The 13,596-nt window shown below is 41.5% G+C and overlaps 6 protein-coding genes across 8 annotated transcripts; 3 read left to right on the plus strand and 3 right to left on the minus strand.

Annotated features, from left to right (window-relative positions):
- Positions 1 to 1,009: 1,009 nt before the first annotated feature.
- On the minus strand, positions 1,010 to 2,023 carry LOC125772308 (uncharacterized). Its single transcript, XM_049443875.1, has 4 exons — positions 2,003 to 2,023; positions 1,725 to 1,904; positions 1,531 to 1,653; positions 1,010 to 1,464 (listed from the first exon to the last, which is right to left on the minus strand). The coding sequence occupies exons 1-4, from the start codon at positions 2,021 to 2,023 to the stop codon at positions 1,108 to 1,110; spliced, it is 681 nt and encodes a 226-aa protein (XP_049299832.1). The 3' UTR covers positions 1,010 to 1,107.
- A 1,212-nt stretch (positions 2,024 to 3,235) lies between these two features.
- On the plus strand, positions 3,236 to 4,104 carry LOC125771356 (uncharacterized). Its single transcript, XM_049441899.1, has 3 exons — positions 3,236 to 3,395; positions 3,464 to 3,586; positions 3,661 to 4,104. The coding sequence occupies exons 1-3, from the start codon at positions 3,294 to 3,296 to the stop codon at positions 4,018 to 4,020; spliced, it is 585 nt and encodes a 194-aa protein (XP_049297856.1). The 5' UTR covers positions 3,236 to 3,293; the 3' UTR covers positions 4,021 to 4,104.
- Positions 4,105 to 4,209: 105 nt separating this feature from the next.
- On the plus strand, positions 4,210 to 6,439 carry LOC125771344 (protein THEM6). The gene is made up of 4 exons (XM_049441883.1): positions 4,210 to 4,728; positions 4,795 to 5,007; positions 5,490 to 5,704; positions 5,770 to 6,439. Exons 2-4 carry the CDS (start codon positions 4,854 to 4,856, stop codon positions 6,103 to 6,105), a joined length of 705 nt encoding a protein of 234 aa, XP_049297840.1. The 5' UTR covers positions 4,210 to 4,728; positions 4,795 to 4,853; the 3' UTR covers positions 6,106 to 6,439.
- Positions 6,440 to 6,448: 9 nt separating this feature from the next.
- LOC125771354 (general odorant-binding protein 67-like) lies at positions 6,449 to 7,292 on the minus strand. Its single transcript, XM_049441897.1, has 2 exons — positions 7,062 to 7,292; positions 6,449 to 6,996 (listed from the first exon to the last, which is right to left on the minus strand). The coding sequence occupies exons 1-2, from the start codon at positions 7,290 to 7,292 to the stop codon at positions 6,619 to 6,621; spliced, it is 609 nt and encodes a 202-aa protein (XP_049297854.1). The 3' UTR covers positions 6,449 to 6,618.
- Positions 7,293 to 7,728: 436 nt separating this feature from the next.
- LOC125771358 (uncharacterized) lies at positions 7,729 to 8,375 on the plus strand. Its single transcript, XM_049441901.1, has 2 exons — positions 7,729 to 8,193; positions 8,265 to 8,375. The coding sequence occupies exons 1-2, from the start codon at positions 7,729 to 7,731 to the stop codon at positions 8,373 to 8,375; spliced, it is 576 nt and encodes a 191-aa protein (XP_049297858.1).
- Positions 8,376 to 9,509: 1,134 nt separating this feature from the next.
- LOC125771323 (death-associated inhibitor of apoptosis 1-like) lies at positions 9,510 to 11,901 on the minus strand. 3 transcript variants are annotated; one of them, XM_049441860.1, is made up of 2 exons: positions 11,701 to 11,901; positions 9,510 to 10,967 (listed from the first exon to the last, which is right to left on the minus strand). In XM_049441860.1, the coding sequence occupies exon 2, from the start codon at positions 10,769 to 10,771 to the stop codon at positions 9,785 to 9,787; it is 987 nt and encodes a 328-aa protein (XP_049297817.1). In that variant the 5' UTR covers positions 10,772 to 10,967; positions 11,701 to 11,901; the 3' UTR covers positions 9,510 to 9,784. The 3 variants fall into 3 exon arrangements, with proteins under 3 accessions (XP_049297817.1, XP_049297818.1, XP_049297816.1); XM_049441861.1 differs by having other exon boundaries at positions 11,686 to 11,901; XM_049441859.1 differs by having other exon boundaries at positions 11,678 to 11,901.
- Between the last annotated feature and the right edge of the window lie 1,695 nt (positions 11,902 to 13,596).

The following is a 13,596-nucleotide window of genomic DNA, read 5'->3' on the forward strand; positions in this document are numbered from 1 at the left end:
ATGTCCGGTGTGGATTATGCGCGTACACGTTTGTATTTTCATTGAAAAGTAAGTTGTCTGCACAATGGCTGTTTACACAGAACACGATAAGGTTTGATTGAATAATTACTGTCCAATTTATGACGTTATTTGAGCAGCTGTGGCACGTTTCATGCGTGAGAACGGAAGACGCAATTTAAGGAATGAAATTACATTAATTAAAAATTACCAAAACATGCGTTATTATCTCGGGTAAATTATTATTAAATTACTGACACTGGAGGATGTCAAAAAAATAATTAATCGTTTCTAATGAACGTTGAGATGAAACAATGCGGTAGCATGTTCTGGAGAATAGTTTTATCATCTTCAAATAGCAAAATATTCAGATCGCGAAACACTTTGTATCGTTTATGAATGGAAATATCCATTTTTTCCTATCTCATCCATATACGCAAATTTTGCAACACTCGCGTTTTTGTCCATTAAGACATCGTTTTTTAGTGTCGGCATCTTGTACTTGTTCTAGCTAATTAGCGATTTTATTAGCGAATGGTTGTGCCTTGCATTTGTCAACAAGTCCATTAAATCTTCCCTCACGTGGTTGTTGATTATTTACTCAGTGTGTTGATTTTTTTAATCTATTGTGTTGTTTTAAGTTGTATGTGATAATTTAGATAAATTTATATAAATATTCAAATATATCAACTTAACTTATTATACGTAGATAAAATATTTTAATTTCCCAATTTTATATCGGTTTCATTCAAAATTTTGTTCATGCATTGCAAATTGCATATCTACAAGGATGAAAGTTCATACATTAAATATGCATAGAAGAGAAATGTGTTGCGCTTTGCATACCTTACGGAGCTTAATCAAATTTTCGATTTTCGAAACCAGAGTTTCGTTTTAAATTTTAAATTTCTCTAACTTTTTGAAATTAAGCAAAACAGGTCCATCGATCGACTTTATTCATCATCTCGGTAACAACCAATGTGCTATAAAACAAACGAACGAATTACTAGCATACTTTGCACAATACATAATTTATTTTCACTATTTCCTACCATGCTACTGGTTGCTGGTCACAATGCATTCTCATCCCACATGCTCATGCCGGACGGTTTAAATCATCGGACACATGCTGCCGTACTCTCGCAGCTTGTTACAGTTATCGTTCACGTTGAAAACGGATGCCGGACACTGGGCAAACATCATCATGCCCATGCAGCGCAGAATGGTACCGGAGATGGGATGACAGATCTTTTCACCTTCGAAGCTTGGCTCCAGCTTGGCACCGGCCTCAATTTCATCCTTCTTCTTTTCCGCCAGCTCGAAACAAGCGTTCGTAGCATCCCGCACCAGTGACATCCATTCCGGCTTATCCTTCACGGCGTCCATAAACATCTTCGATAGATCGTCCCGCTTGAGCATACCGTCCGCGTACATGTTGGTCGCGTTCATGGCACACTCGGCAATGCACTAAGGCGTAAGAGAGGTTAGTTGTGGTCAGCAACAGTCAGAACAGTAGCCGAACATTCAACTTACACAACCGCGCGGAATGCCATCCATCTGGAGCTGTTTCTTGGTCTGCTCGCCATACTTCTGGTAGCAGTCCATCATGATCGTACCCTCCATGAGCATCGGTGTCGGACAACATTCTGCCGGATTCTGAAAGGAACAAGAGCAATGTAAGATATGACTTCACGTGCAAGAAACACCTCAACGTATCCTTCACTCACCGTATCAACCGGTGGTCCGGCAGCACAAGGGTTATCGGCAGCTTGGGCCACCTGTACCAATGCTCCGGCAGTGAGCAAACACAGTGCCAACTTCAACATGACACGCCGTTGCTGTCCCGTCACGCTGGTCGTTCGACTGCAACTGAGATCGGCGACCGATGGGTCGGTTTCGTTTTTATCCTAATATCCGATCTTCACGTCCGCAATGTCAACCGCCGCTATCATATTGCACGTGAACCAAGCCTGGAGGGTGGGCTTGCATGGCTAATGATCGCCACCCACTGATGAGTGTGCATCATTATGCGTATTTGCCACATGCACAACAAAGCATCCCACTGCTGTAGCTGTAGAATTAGGAGGGAAAAACGAAACACTGGCGGAGGGTCTCGTTAGCAACTGTCATCAAACCATTTGAACTTATAGCAAAAGTGACCACTCATTGTGTTTTTCATTCGTATTTTGTTGCTGCTTTGAATGCAAAAATCTGGCACTTTCTGTTGATACAGAAAAGAGCGGCAAACTTAATTGATACCTGCGAAAGGGGCAAATGATACCGGAGGGGATATAATTTGTATACAATCTCACCGGGAACGCCAATTGTTCCTGATGGTTCTGATGCGTTCTAACATTTGTTGGTTTATTGCAACCCACGTGGCAGTTGGAGCGAAGTGCTAAGTGGATGGTTGCATACATTTTGCAAACAATAAACGTTCAAGGGTTTCTAATACAAATGATTATTGATTATTTGCTGAATAACCCGGTCATACAGTTGCCGCCATTTAATAGATAACATTAAAACGGGATACGTTTTTAGTTAGGGGTTTCCACTCTTGACTGTTACGTCTTGACTATGTTTGGCTAATGCCATAAAAAGCGCAAAATGATTTTGCTACAATTGAATGCATTCGGTTTACCCGTTGTAAACCTTTGTCCTTATCTTCCCCGATATTGTCCAGGTGTAGCTAAATGATGGGTGATCATAATTTTACTGCATCCAGGTTCAAGCTCATAATCTGTATGTGATGCGCAAACTGAGCGAAACAAACAAAACGTTTGTTTTTCTTTTCAAACACATACAATCAAATCAAACTTGAACCCCTTTTATCGCGTTCGCTGTCGAACAGCAAAAGATAAGGAGAATTCCTAGAATAAAACGGTATCAAGTGATAAGATTTTTTTTAACAAAATCACCAAGGCTTTCTATCTTAACAGCACTGCCTCTGATGAAGGTTCAAGCAACTGAATGTACTCCAACACGAACTTGAAGCACTGCTGAGTAAACTTACTTACACACTTTCAATGTGACTGACATTTCCTCATCTGACATCTGACAGTTCTGTCAATTGGATTCTGGTTGAGTATACTATACCGACATAAATGAACACTTAAGAATGACACTAATAACAGCTGGTTTGCGTTCACTCGCTTACCAAAAGGTGGCAATATCCACAATGTTTGATTGACAACAGCTTCACCAGATGATTCGTGTAATCGTGTATTGAGTTGTATAAAAGCTCAAGACGATCTTCAATCTTCTCAAGAAGCCATATTGTGCAATACAAAAACACGATGGCGAACAAAAGCGTCATCGCGATCGTTACTTTGAGCATTATTAGTTTCCACTTAGCGTTTGCGGACAATCCCTGTCTGAAAGGGCCACCAGTACCGAAGGTAAGAACGCACATCGCAGTGCAGTTTGCAAGCAAAAAGGCTAATCTTTATGCCATTTTCCCGCTCAGAATGCAGCCGAATGTTGCGTAACGCCCTTTCTCGTTGAACCAAGCACTTTTATGGCTTGCCATTCGAAGTGGATCGGTCAAACTAAACGGCAGATGGCGCTAGAAGGCACTCCACGTGGTTGTGTAAGTAAACCTGAAAAAAATGCGACCATCAGTTTCGCTTACTAACTCTCTTCCGTAATTCCGCAAAAACCCAGTGCGTAGCGGAGTGTGTAATGAACTCCACGAATCTTTACTCCGGTGGGAAAATTGATCGTGATGCACTGACCAAGCTGTACCTGGGTTCAACCAAAACGATGGCTCCCGAATGGAAGCAAATCACGCTGGACGCGATCGATGGATGCTTCAAGATGGCGGACAAGATGAAGGATGAAATTGCGGCTGGTGCGAAGCTAACGCCTGCCTTTGAAGGTGAACAGATCTGCCATCCTATCTCTGGTACGCTATTGGCCTGCATGGGTATGACGCTGTTTGCGGAGTGTCCTGCTAAATTGTTCACCGTGAACGATGATTGTAACAAACTGAAGACATATCATAGCAAGTGTCCATTCTTGTAGACGACTCTGCCGATGACGAAAGAGGATTTGAGTTTGACTATGGTAACTTTTTAAATAAACTTCGCACCAATGCACTATGGCAAATCATCAATTTAAGATGTGGTTTTCTTTGCATGACTATCGACTAGAATTACTAAGAGGATTTTTTCTCAAAATTTCGAACTCATTTTATCAGAAATTGGTTTAACATTTGAATTTAGACCGTTAAGAAAATTGAGTATGAGAAATCTGTTACTCATCTTCATCTCACATTCTCACCTCAAACTTGGTGTGCTATCCATCTGCTAACGGTTCTTGTATTGGTGTGTTCGAAAGTGCATCCGAAATGCATGCCAAAAATCGTTCGACATCGCAGATCGTAGTAGCGCATGCGCTACCAAAACCAAAACAAACCACCAATAGCTAGTCCACCCACCCGTTCGTCCTTTGCTGCACTACATTACGCTTTCACTTGCAAAAACACGCATACGCACACATTCCCGATATAGCTGTCATCTGGATACCGTCACTGCGGTCGAAAAGATTCCATCCAGGTTTCCCTACTCATCGATTGGAAAAGGAGCAAGAAATGGTGTGAGCGGTCCGTTGTACTAAGCTCGTGATATTCGGATATTCAGTTTGCCCGTTTTGGTTTCCGCTTCAACAGATTTACACTAGAAATGTGAAGCCACCTTCGGGAACAGCACAATCGAAGTGGACAGGCAACGCGTAAGACGCGAGCATCGTTATCCACTTGGTAACAGGGTACATTCAAGTGTGGTGTGTCTCCAACAGGACATCGTCCTACCCTACCCCCCGTTTCTTAGTGGACGACTGATAGGGAAGGGAACAAAATGTTGTGCACTGCATTGGGAATTGTGCTGGGTGTGTTGGTCTCACTGTATGCCTTGTTTGAGCTGCACTACTTTCTGCGGATGTGCCTTTGCGTTGTGTCGGCGCGCTTTCTCAAGAAGCGAATGCACATTCTGGACACGGGCACTGTTGTAGGTGAGTAGACCGTAAAAGAGTACATTTCTTTGCTGGAATGATTAAATTTTACAGATCCAAGGCCCAAGAAGGGTCGATCGCGAAATTTGCCGTACAGAGAAGTGCCCGAAGAAATGGCTTATTACGAAAGCGCTAAGGCTAAATTTAGCAACAGTAGTTGTGTGGTTTCGATCGCCACCGCTTAAGATTGGAACGGAACAAACAAGTCATTAGGTTTTTTTGCTTCCCTTTTTTTCATCATGAATAATACATGTTGGTGCGGAATTGATTTGTTCTAATGCCATACCATTGCGAAACGCTTATATCCAATCCTTACAATCGATGTACTAATACTCTTGAAAGAAATACAGATTTTATTACGATCAATATAACTCAATGTTCATGCCAAACGGGTCTCTTTTCTGATTGGAACATATCGAATCACGTGAATTCTTGAAGATTTTTTACAGTAACTCTTTACCTTAATTCTATTCTTTTCTAAGGACTTTGTCTAACGAATGACATCGACACACTGTTGTACCACATGAACAATGCGCGCTATCTGCGTGAGATAGACTTTGCACGGGTAGATTTCTACGAACGGACAGCCCTCTACCGGACGATCCGAAGTAAAGGTGGGTCCGTTGTTCAGGGTGCCACCACCATACGATATCGGCGTTTTATTCGTCCCTTTACTCGCTTCACTATCAGCTCGAGGGTAAGTTTCAATGGCTTGTTACAATGGCGATCGTTTACGTTGGGGATCTTCTCTTCCTTCCGCAGATCGTGTACTGGGATAATCAATCCATCTTCATGGAGCATCGGTTTCTCGGTGGAACGGATGGTTTCATCCACTGTATCGCTCTCTGCCGTCAGCGTGTTATGCAATGTTCGGTAGAGGACGTGATGGCAACACTGCTCAAGAGTGGCATTGCCGTCCAGAGCACACCGAAGAAACTACCGGCCACTACCACCAGCTCGACCGAGTGTCTGGAGAAGGTGGAAACGGGTACGGGTGTTGATTCGGCCAGCCTTTCCAAACCCGATCTACCGCCCGAGGTGGCCAAGTGGCTCGAATGGAACGATATCTCCAGCGCAAGCCTGCGTAGCGAATGTTGAGGACATGCACTCTCCATCGTTCCGGTTGTCCAAACATTCCAGGGCACTTCAGACTGATGGCGTCTGCTATAGTGTACGCTTTCATGTTGTGCACAGTCCTTTCCTTATTTCCTCCTGTCCAGTTGCTCTTAGAGCGTGAACGGAGGCGATTGTCCCCCTTTTTAGGCCATGTGCTTGCAATCCATCACCGCACTAGCCGCGCACTAGAACCTTCCCGAACTCGCCAGCTATCTTTCTATCTCTATCGTTGTTGATCCTTCTGTGGTAGTTAACAAATGTGAAAATAAAATTTTCAAAGATGGTCAGAATCCTGCCATCCTCACTCTTATTTCAATCCTTCATTGTGATACACATCCATTCCATTTACGTTTTCAAGTGTTTCTCTTTATTGGACCGTGTTTTTTTTTGTTCTGCTGGTGCTGAATGACATCAAGCAGAGCATTGTGTATAGTAACCCATCACCCAAAGTTGTGTCATACGACGTGCTAAAGCGGCAGTGTTCCATACCACGTCCTACTGGCGGAGTGCACTGAACGGGCAGTTCTTCAAGAACTTCCAGATGGCGTCGCATTCCGGCGTGGTCGAGCGCAGATTTGTTGGACAATCGCTGAACACTGTAGTGTGGATGCAATCGACCAAGAAGCTAGCCTCCGGATTGCACACCGGAGTTCCCTTACCACCGGCCTTCTTCTGGTCGGCAACGGCCTTTTCGAACTCCTTATCCTTCTTGGTTGCCTTCGCCGAGCACTCCTTGATTGCCTTGCGGACCACGCTCATCCAAGGGCTGTTCTCCGGCAGACTGTCCGTAAACACGCTGTTCAGTTTCTTCTCATCGAGCTCGCCACGACGGTTGTAGATGCCAGTAGTGTTCAAAATACACTCCGACATGCACTGGAGCAGGAAAACGTTTCCATTAGTCTTACTAGCGCGCCCAGGAGCTCAAGGGAACTACTTACCTCCGTCTTGGGCATACCACCGGTACCCTTATCCGCCGCATCCTTATCGATGGGGAATTTCTCAAAGCAACTGCTTACGATGGACACGTCCAGCAACTTCGGGATGGTGCAGCAGGTGAATGGATCCGTCTTCAGATCCAGCTTGCCGCAGGTGTTGGGAGCACCGGCTACGCTAACCAGCAAGGTGCTGCAAACTACCATCAGCAAGACTTTACCGTAGACGAAATTCATCTTATTTGCAAACGATGTTTGTTATTGCGAACTGATGCTGATCCGTTACTGGAATGATCCAACGCTCATTGTTGGGAGTTATTTATACTCCATACTACATCCGGAAGATTCCGGAACACTCATTCGCTAGTAATGGAATTTTAATAACGCTCGTTTTTGGGCAGCATTCATTTTGTGACACATTCTATCACCTCTGGACTAATTCTCAAAAATTGTTCATTAATTACATTATTTTTATTCACTTCATGATGACATTAACGATGGTCTGTTATGACGTGTCGTTAAACACCTGCGTTCATGGATCATTACCATGGGCCATATTACCGTATTACCTTCAGCTGAACTTGATAATTGCCGCTAATTCGACAATAGAAGTTTTATAAAATGCTCTCGATCAACTCAATCGACACCCACAGTGTAGCTGTTACTCAATATCATGGCAACCTTTTCGACCATCAATCTCTGGGTGCTGTTGTGCACCTTTGGTGCGCTTGTCTATCCTACCCCGGCACAAGAGCCGTACAGAAGCGCGAACCAGACACCCGAGTCTGACAACACTACCTGTCCGGCAGCGGACGTTAAACCACAAAACTGTTGCCACAGTTTCCTCGGGCTGCATAACGCCATTATTGACTGCTTGTCGAAGCCGATTTCCGGTGCCTCCTGTATCGGACACTGCCTGTTGCTAAACATTCGGGCGCAGAAAATTCTCACCGGCATGTCACTAACGGTTTCCAGCTTGATTGCCGTCGGTCCTAAGCTGATCGGACATTACGAGCAATGCAATAGCCATCTGTTTGAATTCGCCATGGGTAATGCGTTTGATGGTGACTTCCGGCGCATAGTGTGCGATGAGCGTTTGGAGAAGTTCTTCGAGTGCATGGTGAAGACATGGTTGCTGGTAAGCGGATTTACGTTTCTCGAAGGTTATTTCTAAGCTGTTCTAACCCTTTTCTGTGCTTCTTTCTACAGGACTGCATTGGATACGACGACTCCAATGAGAAGTGCGTTGAATTACAGAAGAAGGTCAAATCTTCCGAATGCAGCGTGAGATCGTTCTTCCTCAACATCGGCACCCAGTAGCTTAAGCGTTGCTCCTTGCTACGGTACACATGAATGTCCTTCTAAATGCACGAGACACACACACAGAAAAAAAAACAGATCTAAAACGAGAATGTGTTGCACAAAAGTTTAATAAATGTGTATGCTTTTACATGTTAATAGTTTCATCTGTCCTCAAAGCGAATCTGTAGCAATTGTACATGGGTTTTACGAGGTGAACAAAAGGCAAAGATTCGATAAGTAATCAAACATTTTGGTTAGAGAAATTTGTTACCTTTCCCCCCATTTTGGTTCATTCCACATACGCAAACGGAACAGGTTGAGGGTCTGTATTGAGGGCCGAAGCGACATATATTTATCGATTTTTCCATCAGTTTTTAGATAAGATAAAAGGTTTCCAGAATGATTAACCTTCATTTTCTTTCTATTTTAGTATAACGACCTACAAGGCCGTGCTTGCGATAAAATACCTTTTTTTGTTTTGCTTGTTAAGATCGGTCTAAGATCGGTATTAAGCCATAAAATAATTTATTATCATTATTTTGGTCACGTAGCCAGATAGTCAATCTTCGATATGGGTGAACCAATACAGCTGAACTTCGATCCAAGGCATTTGATGTATCATAACGGAAAGAACCGAACAACGAAATCACATGAATGGCTTATCATTTATCAGATATCTTTATTTGAGACAAATATTTGAGTTTTGATAAATGAAACAAATGAAAGAAAGGAATTATAAGTTGAAATTATGAAAATCATTATAAAATCGTTTAACAGAAAATTACAAAAAGTTGTTTTTTTCTAAATGTTTTATTTATACATTTTTGTTTCTGTACATACTGTTTAATTTTTCTTCCACCCTTTATGCTTTGTTTGCTAACACATCCGTCCGGCTGTAAACTTCTCGCTTGGTAGTCATTTAAGTCGCAGTGCAAGTAGCAAGACTTCATGAGAGTGTTGTACCGAATCTGTTTTAGGTGAATGTCTATTGTTGTCTCAAATCAATCATGATTTTTGTTTGTGATTTATCAATCATCTCGCTAATCATGATCTCTTTTGAAACAGTAGAACATTGTGATCAGTTTAGGGAATGCTTTAAATAGACAATTGCGCTCATGTCAGATGTGACGATTTTGTAGTAAAATAAGTAGTTGAATTTGTTAAACAATTAGGAAATGTTTACTATGCAAACAATGCAAAGTATGTTAAGTATTTTTTTTGGCTTGACTCCAGATTGAAGCATTTCTTCAGTTAAGATCAGCCACCAGCTGCTTAGAAGATATTGTAACATTACACCACGACACAGTTGACATTGACAGTGGTCCACTATGAAGCATTTTCTAAACTGATTGATATTAACTATTGAATAGAATCTCGCGAATACTACTTCCACTAGAGACAAAAAAGACTACCCAGCAGCGAAAGTACTACGGAAGATAGATATGCATAATGTTGCTGTAAGGTTCGTTGCAGAACGGACATCTAGTCGTGGCGACTGCACATTTCCCACACGCAGCTACGTGCCGACAAGGCATGAAAATTGTATCGTACGGTCGGGCGTAGCAAATTTTGCAACATTTATCGTCCCCAAGCTCAGCCTCGGGAGCAGCTGGTTCCACATCTTGCGTGCACGTCTCCTGGCCGTTATCCTTCATCACTTGCTTTGCCTGACAATCGCGAATAAATTTGACCGATTTCATCAAATTCACGTAAAAGCACCCGCTGTAGTGGGTGGCATGTTCCACCCACGGATCATCTTCACTCAGCCAACCACTTAAGGCACCGCCGCAGCAAAAGCACTGCACGATGTCACCGTTACCGGTGTAGAAGAAACCTGCGTCAGCCATCTGGGCGGGCGTTTGCTTCATCGATTTGGGCCATTGCTTGAAGCTTGCCAAACGTTCCACTTCCAGCTTATAGATCGGATGCTTCGGACTGTACGTTGGAACAGAATCCTCCGCTAAAGCGATCGGTTCGATGGTTGGGGGTTGAATGCTAACTGCCAAAGCTGATCCGGTGTTTGAAGTCTCATCCGTCGTACCGGTTACGTCCGACACAACGTCCGCCAGCTGGTCGAGAAAGTTCTCCACGATCGGCACATTGTCCGTTGGACGCTTTTTCATCAATGGACAATAAGGCGACCATCGGAGGTGCTCTTGCGTTACCACATCGTCGTGTTGCCAGTTTGCAAGCTCTATTTTGCAAAAATAGCACCGCGCAACATCAGGTTGTCGGACGTAATAGAATCCCCACCGAGCTAGTTCCACCTTATGCCGGTGGATGTACTCGCTAGAGGTACAAAAATCAAACGTTTCTAACCTTTCCTTCTCCTTATTAAGACATCTTACTTCTGATACAACCGTGAACCTTTCACATGGATGGTCGTGTTTGTAGGGAAGCAGAGCGGTTGCCATAAAGCAAATTCAGAAAGTGAGGCGAAGAGTAACAAAGAAAAAGGAACTTTATATATCACTTTACTGGTAAAGTGTAAGCTTTGCTTTCAGTAACTTTCGGTAGTTTTCTTTATGTTACTATCTGTTTATGATATAGTCGTTTTTGATCAACGTTGTTTGGTTCCGTCATTTATAGTTGTCGATCCGCATCCGATATCTTAAAAAAGAAGGAAAAAAAACAAATGCTATTTGTATCAAGCAATTCTTTAATTGGTAAGTTTGTACGCCGCTTCGTAAGCATCCTCAAAAGCTACTCTTAGTATTACAAATGATTTCAACGCATGGAAAGAACAGTACACCGAAAAAAATATCGACCACTATCACTACCACAATATATTGTTTATTCGCTTTCTCTCGAACCATTCAACACAGCATTAGTCTGCAGAAAATTGATTCACTTTGTCCATGTACCATTTTGCCAGCATCCTTCACACCAACACTAACGCATATGCATACGTGTGTATCACATTCATTGTCCTGTAGTCGAACGAAATAATCCGCTAACTTCAAAACTTGCATTAAATATTAACCTGCATTAAGCATTAACCTGAAAACATAACTAGCACAACACTAAACACTTCTTTCTTCATCTTTCTCGATTGTTGCTTGGTCCTGACGATCCAACTAGGATCACTAGTTAGTGGCGAAAATAGGCGGTCTGGCGCAATTAGTTCACTCGAGGTACGCGGACAGAACGGAACTCTTTTTTATTTTTCACGACATTAAAAAATAGGAACATCGATACATAACAATGATCACATGGGTTATCACGGGTTACTATCATTAGCACAAGTTTAACTTCAGACGTTCTTTCCAAACGTAAGGTAGGTTTAAGGGTTATAAAAAAGAGCAAAAAAATGATTTTACCTATTTACCTAAACCTATTTTACCTAAAACAAGTTGAATGTAGATGCTGGTTTTGGAGATGCAATAGATACACTGGAGACAGTCGTTAGTGCGGTCTGACCCACTCGAGAACAGGACTATGACTACGAATGTTTCAACTTATATGTAGCAAATGCCTGTTTTAGATAACGTATCTTATCAAACTTCAATCAATCCATTTCAACTTCATATCAGATAGACAGAGCGTCACGTTCGAGGCATGTAACGTTGAACTGTTTCGACGTGCAATTTGAAACATGTAGTATAATTTTTTATTCTTTTTTGATTTAAAGCATTATTTGAGTGAAAAGAAACTTTTTTCAACCAATTGGCAGTAAAATGAATCAATTTAAATTTTTTTGCAAAATTTCTCAAAAAAAACGTAAGGGGTAAGCCTTATGAAATTTTCGAGTTAAAATTTTTTTTTAAATTTTTTTCTGAATTTTTATTCTTTTTTTCATTTAAAGCATTATTTGAGTGAAAAGAAACTTATTACAACAAATTCGCATTAAAAAATATCACATTTATAAATTTTGCTAAATTGTTCAAAAATAAGGAAAATTTTACATTTTCTCAAACAGGGTATGGAACTTGGTTCCTCGAATAACTTCCGACACAGACATCTCAGAGCATGGCCGTCCAAGAAGAAAATGTAGCCATTGTTGTTATCTATCGACCACAAGTTAAAGATTGGCGATCCATTGGATACCGACCGAGTTATAGGCAAAACTTGGTGAAAAATTAAACCTTTTGAAATTTTCAAATTGTTATAATTTTTCTATTTTCTTCCGGTGTTTTATTCTTTTTTTAATTTAAAGCATTATTTGAGTGAAAAGAAACTTATTTGGACCAATTGGCATTAAAATAAATCAATTTAATTTTTTTTGCAAAATTTCTCAAAAAATCGCAAGGGGTAAGCCTTATGAAATTTTCGAGTTAAAAATTTTTTTAAAATTTTTTTCTGATTTTGTATTCTTTTTTTAATTTAAAGCATTATTTGAGTGAAAAGAAACTTATTGCAACAAATTCCCATTAAAATATATCACATTTATAAATTTTTGCTAAATTACTCAAAAAAAATAAGGCTATAGCCTTAGGAGATTTATGCCGGATTTTTTATGACTCCGAAATGAGTCGCTAAACGAGCTGACTCCTAATAACGATCCATTCACTCTGAGCTGACTCACTAAAGAGTTGTTATTCTCATCTCTAGTTTCTACCCGACTGAGTCAACAGTGATTCCCTCCACCGATGACGTAGGCACGCACAAATTGCCCACTCGCCTTTAATTATTTGCATATGCGCAACTTCGCAGTACCAGGTCAGCCAACTATGGTAGCTTGCTCATATTACGGCGCAAACCTTCACCCACACTACGTTTGCTTACTGCGTTTCAAGTGTCTTGTCCGAACGGCGACATCCGAAACATCACACCCCCACACCCACAATCGATCGATTGATCGACAACTACTGCCTTGGCGTGTTAATTCCACCATCGCAAACAAGACTAATTATCGGTTGTTTCAAATACCTGTGTCCCCACTAGCGTGTGGTTACTACGTATTTCTTCTCACGTTTTGTTTTTGTTAGATGGACGGGAATTCCATGCACATGGCATATACCAATGGCGGGAACAATCGCTACCAGCTTGATGGACCTTGCGCATATTGAATGTTTTTCACAACTCATACGCAACTGGACAAACCAAACAAAACACAATACAGATGGGTTAGCAAAGAGATATATGACACATTGAGGAATTCCAATAATCCTAGCAACAACGACAAGAAATTTCGATTATAATCGAGAAATATCGATTAAATTAAGATTAAGTATATCAACCGATAGGTATTTTTACTTGGAAATACTGCATAACACCTCACTAGCTATAAAGAGATAAT

Source organism: Anopheles funestus, chromosome 3RL (genome assembly GCF_943734845.2).
Source record: "Anopheles funestus chromosome 3RL, idAnoFuneDA-416_04, whole genome shotgun sequence".
Taxonomy (NCBI): Eukaryota; Metazoa; Arthropoda; class Insecta; order Diptera; family Culicidae; genus Anopheles; species Anopheles funestus.

Coding starts and splice junctions, on each gene's coding strand:
- LOC125772308 (XM_049443875.1), bottom strand. CDS start 2,023: ATGATGCACACTCATCAGTGG. Junction 1,905..2,002: donor TGATGCACACTCATCAGTGG/GTGGCGATCATT, acceptor ATCGGATATTAG/GATAAAAACGAAACCGACCC. Junction 1,465..1,530: donor ATGGCATTCCGCGCGGTTGT/GTAAGTTGAATG, acceptor CTTACGCCTTAG/TGCATTGCCGAGTGTGCCAT.
- LOC125771356 (XM_049441899.1), top strand. CDS start 3,294: ATGGCGAACAAAAGCGTCATCGCGATCGTTACTTTGAGCATTATTAGT. Junction 3,396..3,463: donor AAGGGCCACCAGTACCGAAG/GTAAGAACGCAC, acceptor TTTCCCGCTCAG/AATGCAGCCGAATGTTGCGT. Junction 3,587..3,660: donor AAGGCACTCCACGTGGTTGT/GTAAGTAAACCT, acceptor GCAAAAACCCAG/TGCGTAGCGGAGTGTGTAAT.
- LOC125771344 (XM_049441883.1), top strand. CDS start 4,854: ATGTTGTGCACTGCATTGGGAATTGTGCTGGGTGTGTTGGTCTCACTG. Junction 5,008..5,489: donor GGACACGGGCACTGTTGTAG/GTGAGTAGACCG, acceptor TTCTTTTCTAAG/GACTTTGTCTAACGAATGAC. Junction 5,705..5,769: donor GCTTCACTATCAGCTCGAGG/GTAAGTTTCAAT, acceptor TTCCTTCCGCAG/ATCGTGTACTGGGATAATCA.
- LOC125771354 (XM_049441897.1), bottom strand. CDS start 7,292: ATGAATTTCGTCTACGGTAAAGTCTTGCTGATGGTAGTTTGCAGCACC. Junction 6,997..7,061: donor GTGGTATGCCCAAGACGGAG/GTAAGTAGTTCC, acceptor TTCCTGCTCCAG/TGCATGTCGGAGTGTATTTT.
- LOC125771358 (XM_049441901.1), top strand. CDS start 7,729: ATGGCAACCTTTTCGACCATCAATCTCTGGGTGCTGTTGTGCACCTTT. Junction 8,194..8,264: donor TGGTGAAGACATGGTTGCTG/GTAAGCGGATTT, acceptor TTCTTTCTACAG/GACTGCATTGGATACGACGA.
- LOC125771323 (XM_049441860.1), bottom strand. CDS start 10,771: ATGGCAACCGCTCTGCTTCCCTACAAACACGACCATCCATGTGAAAGG.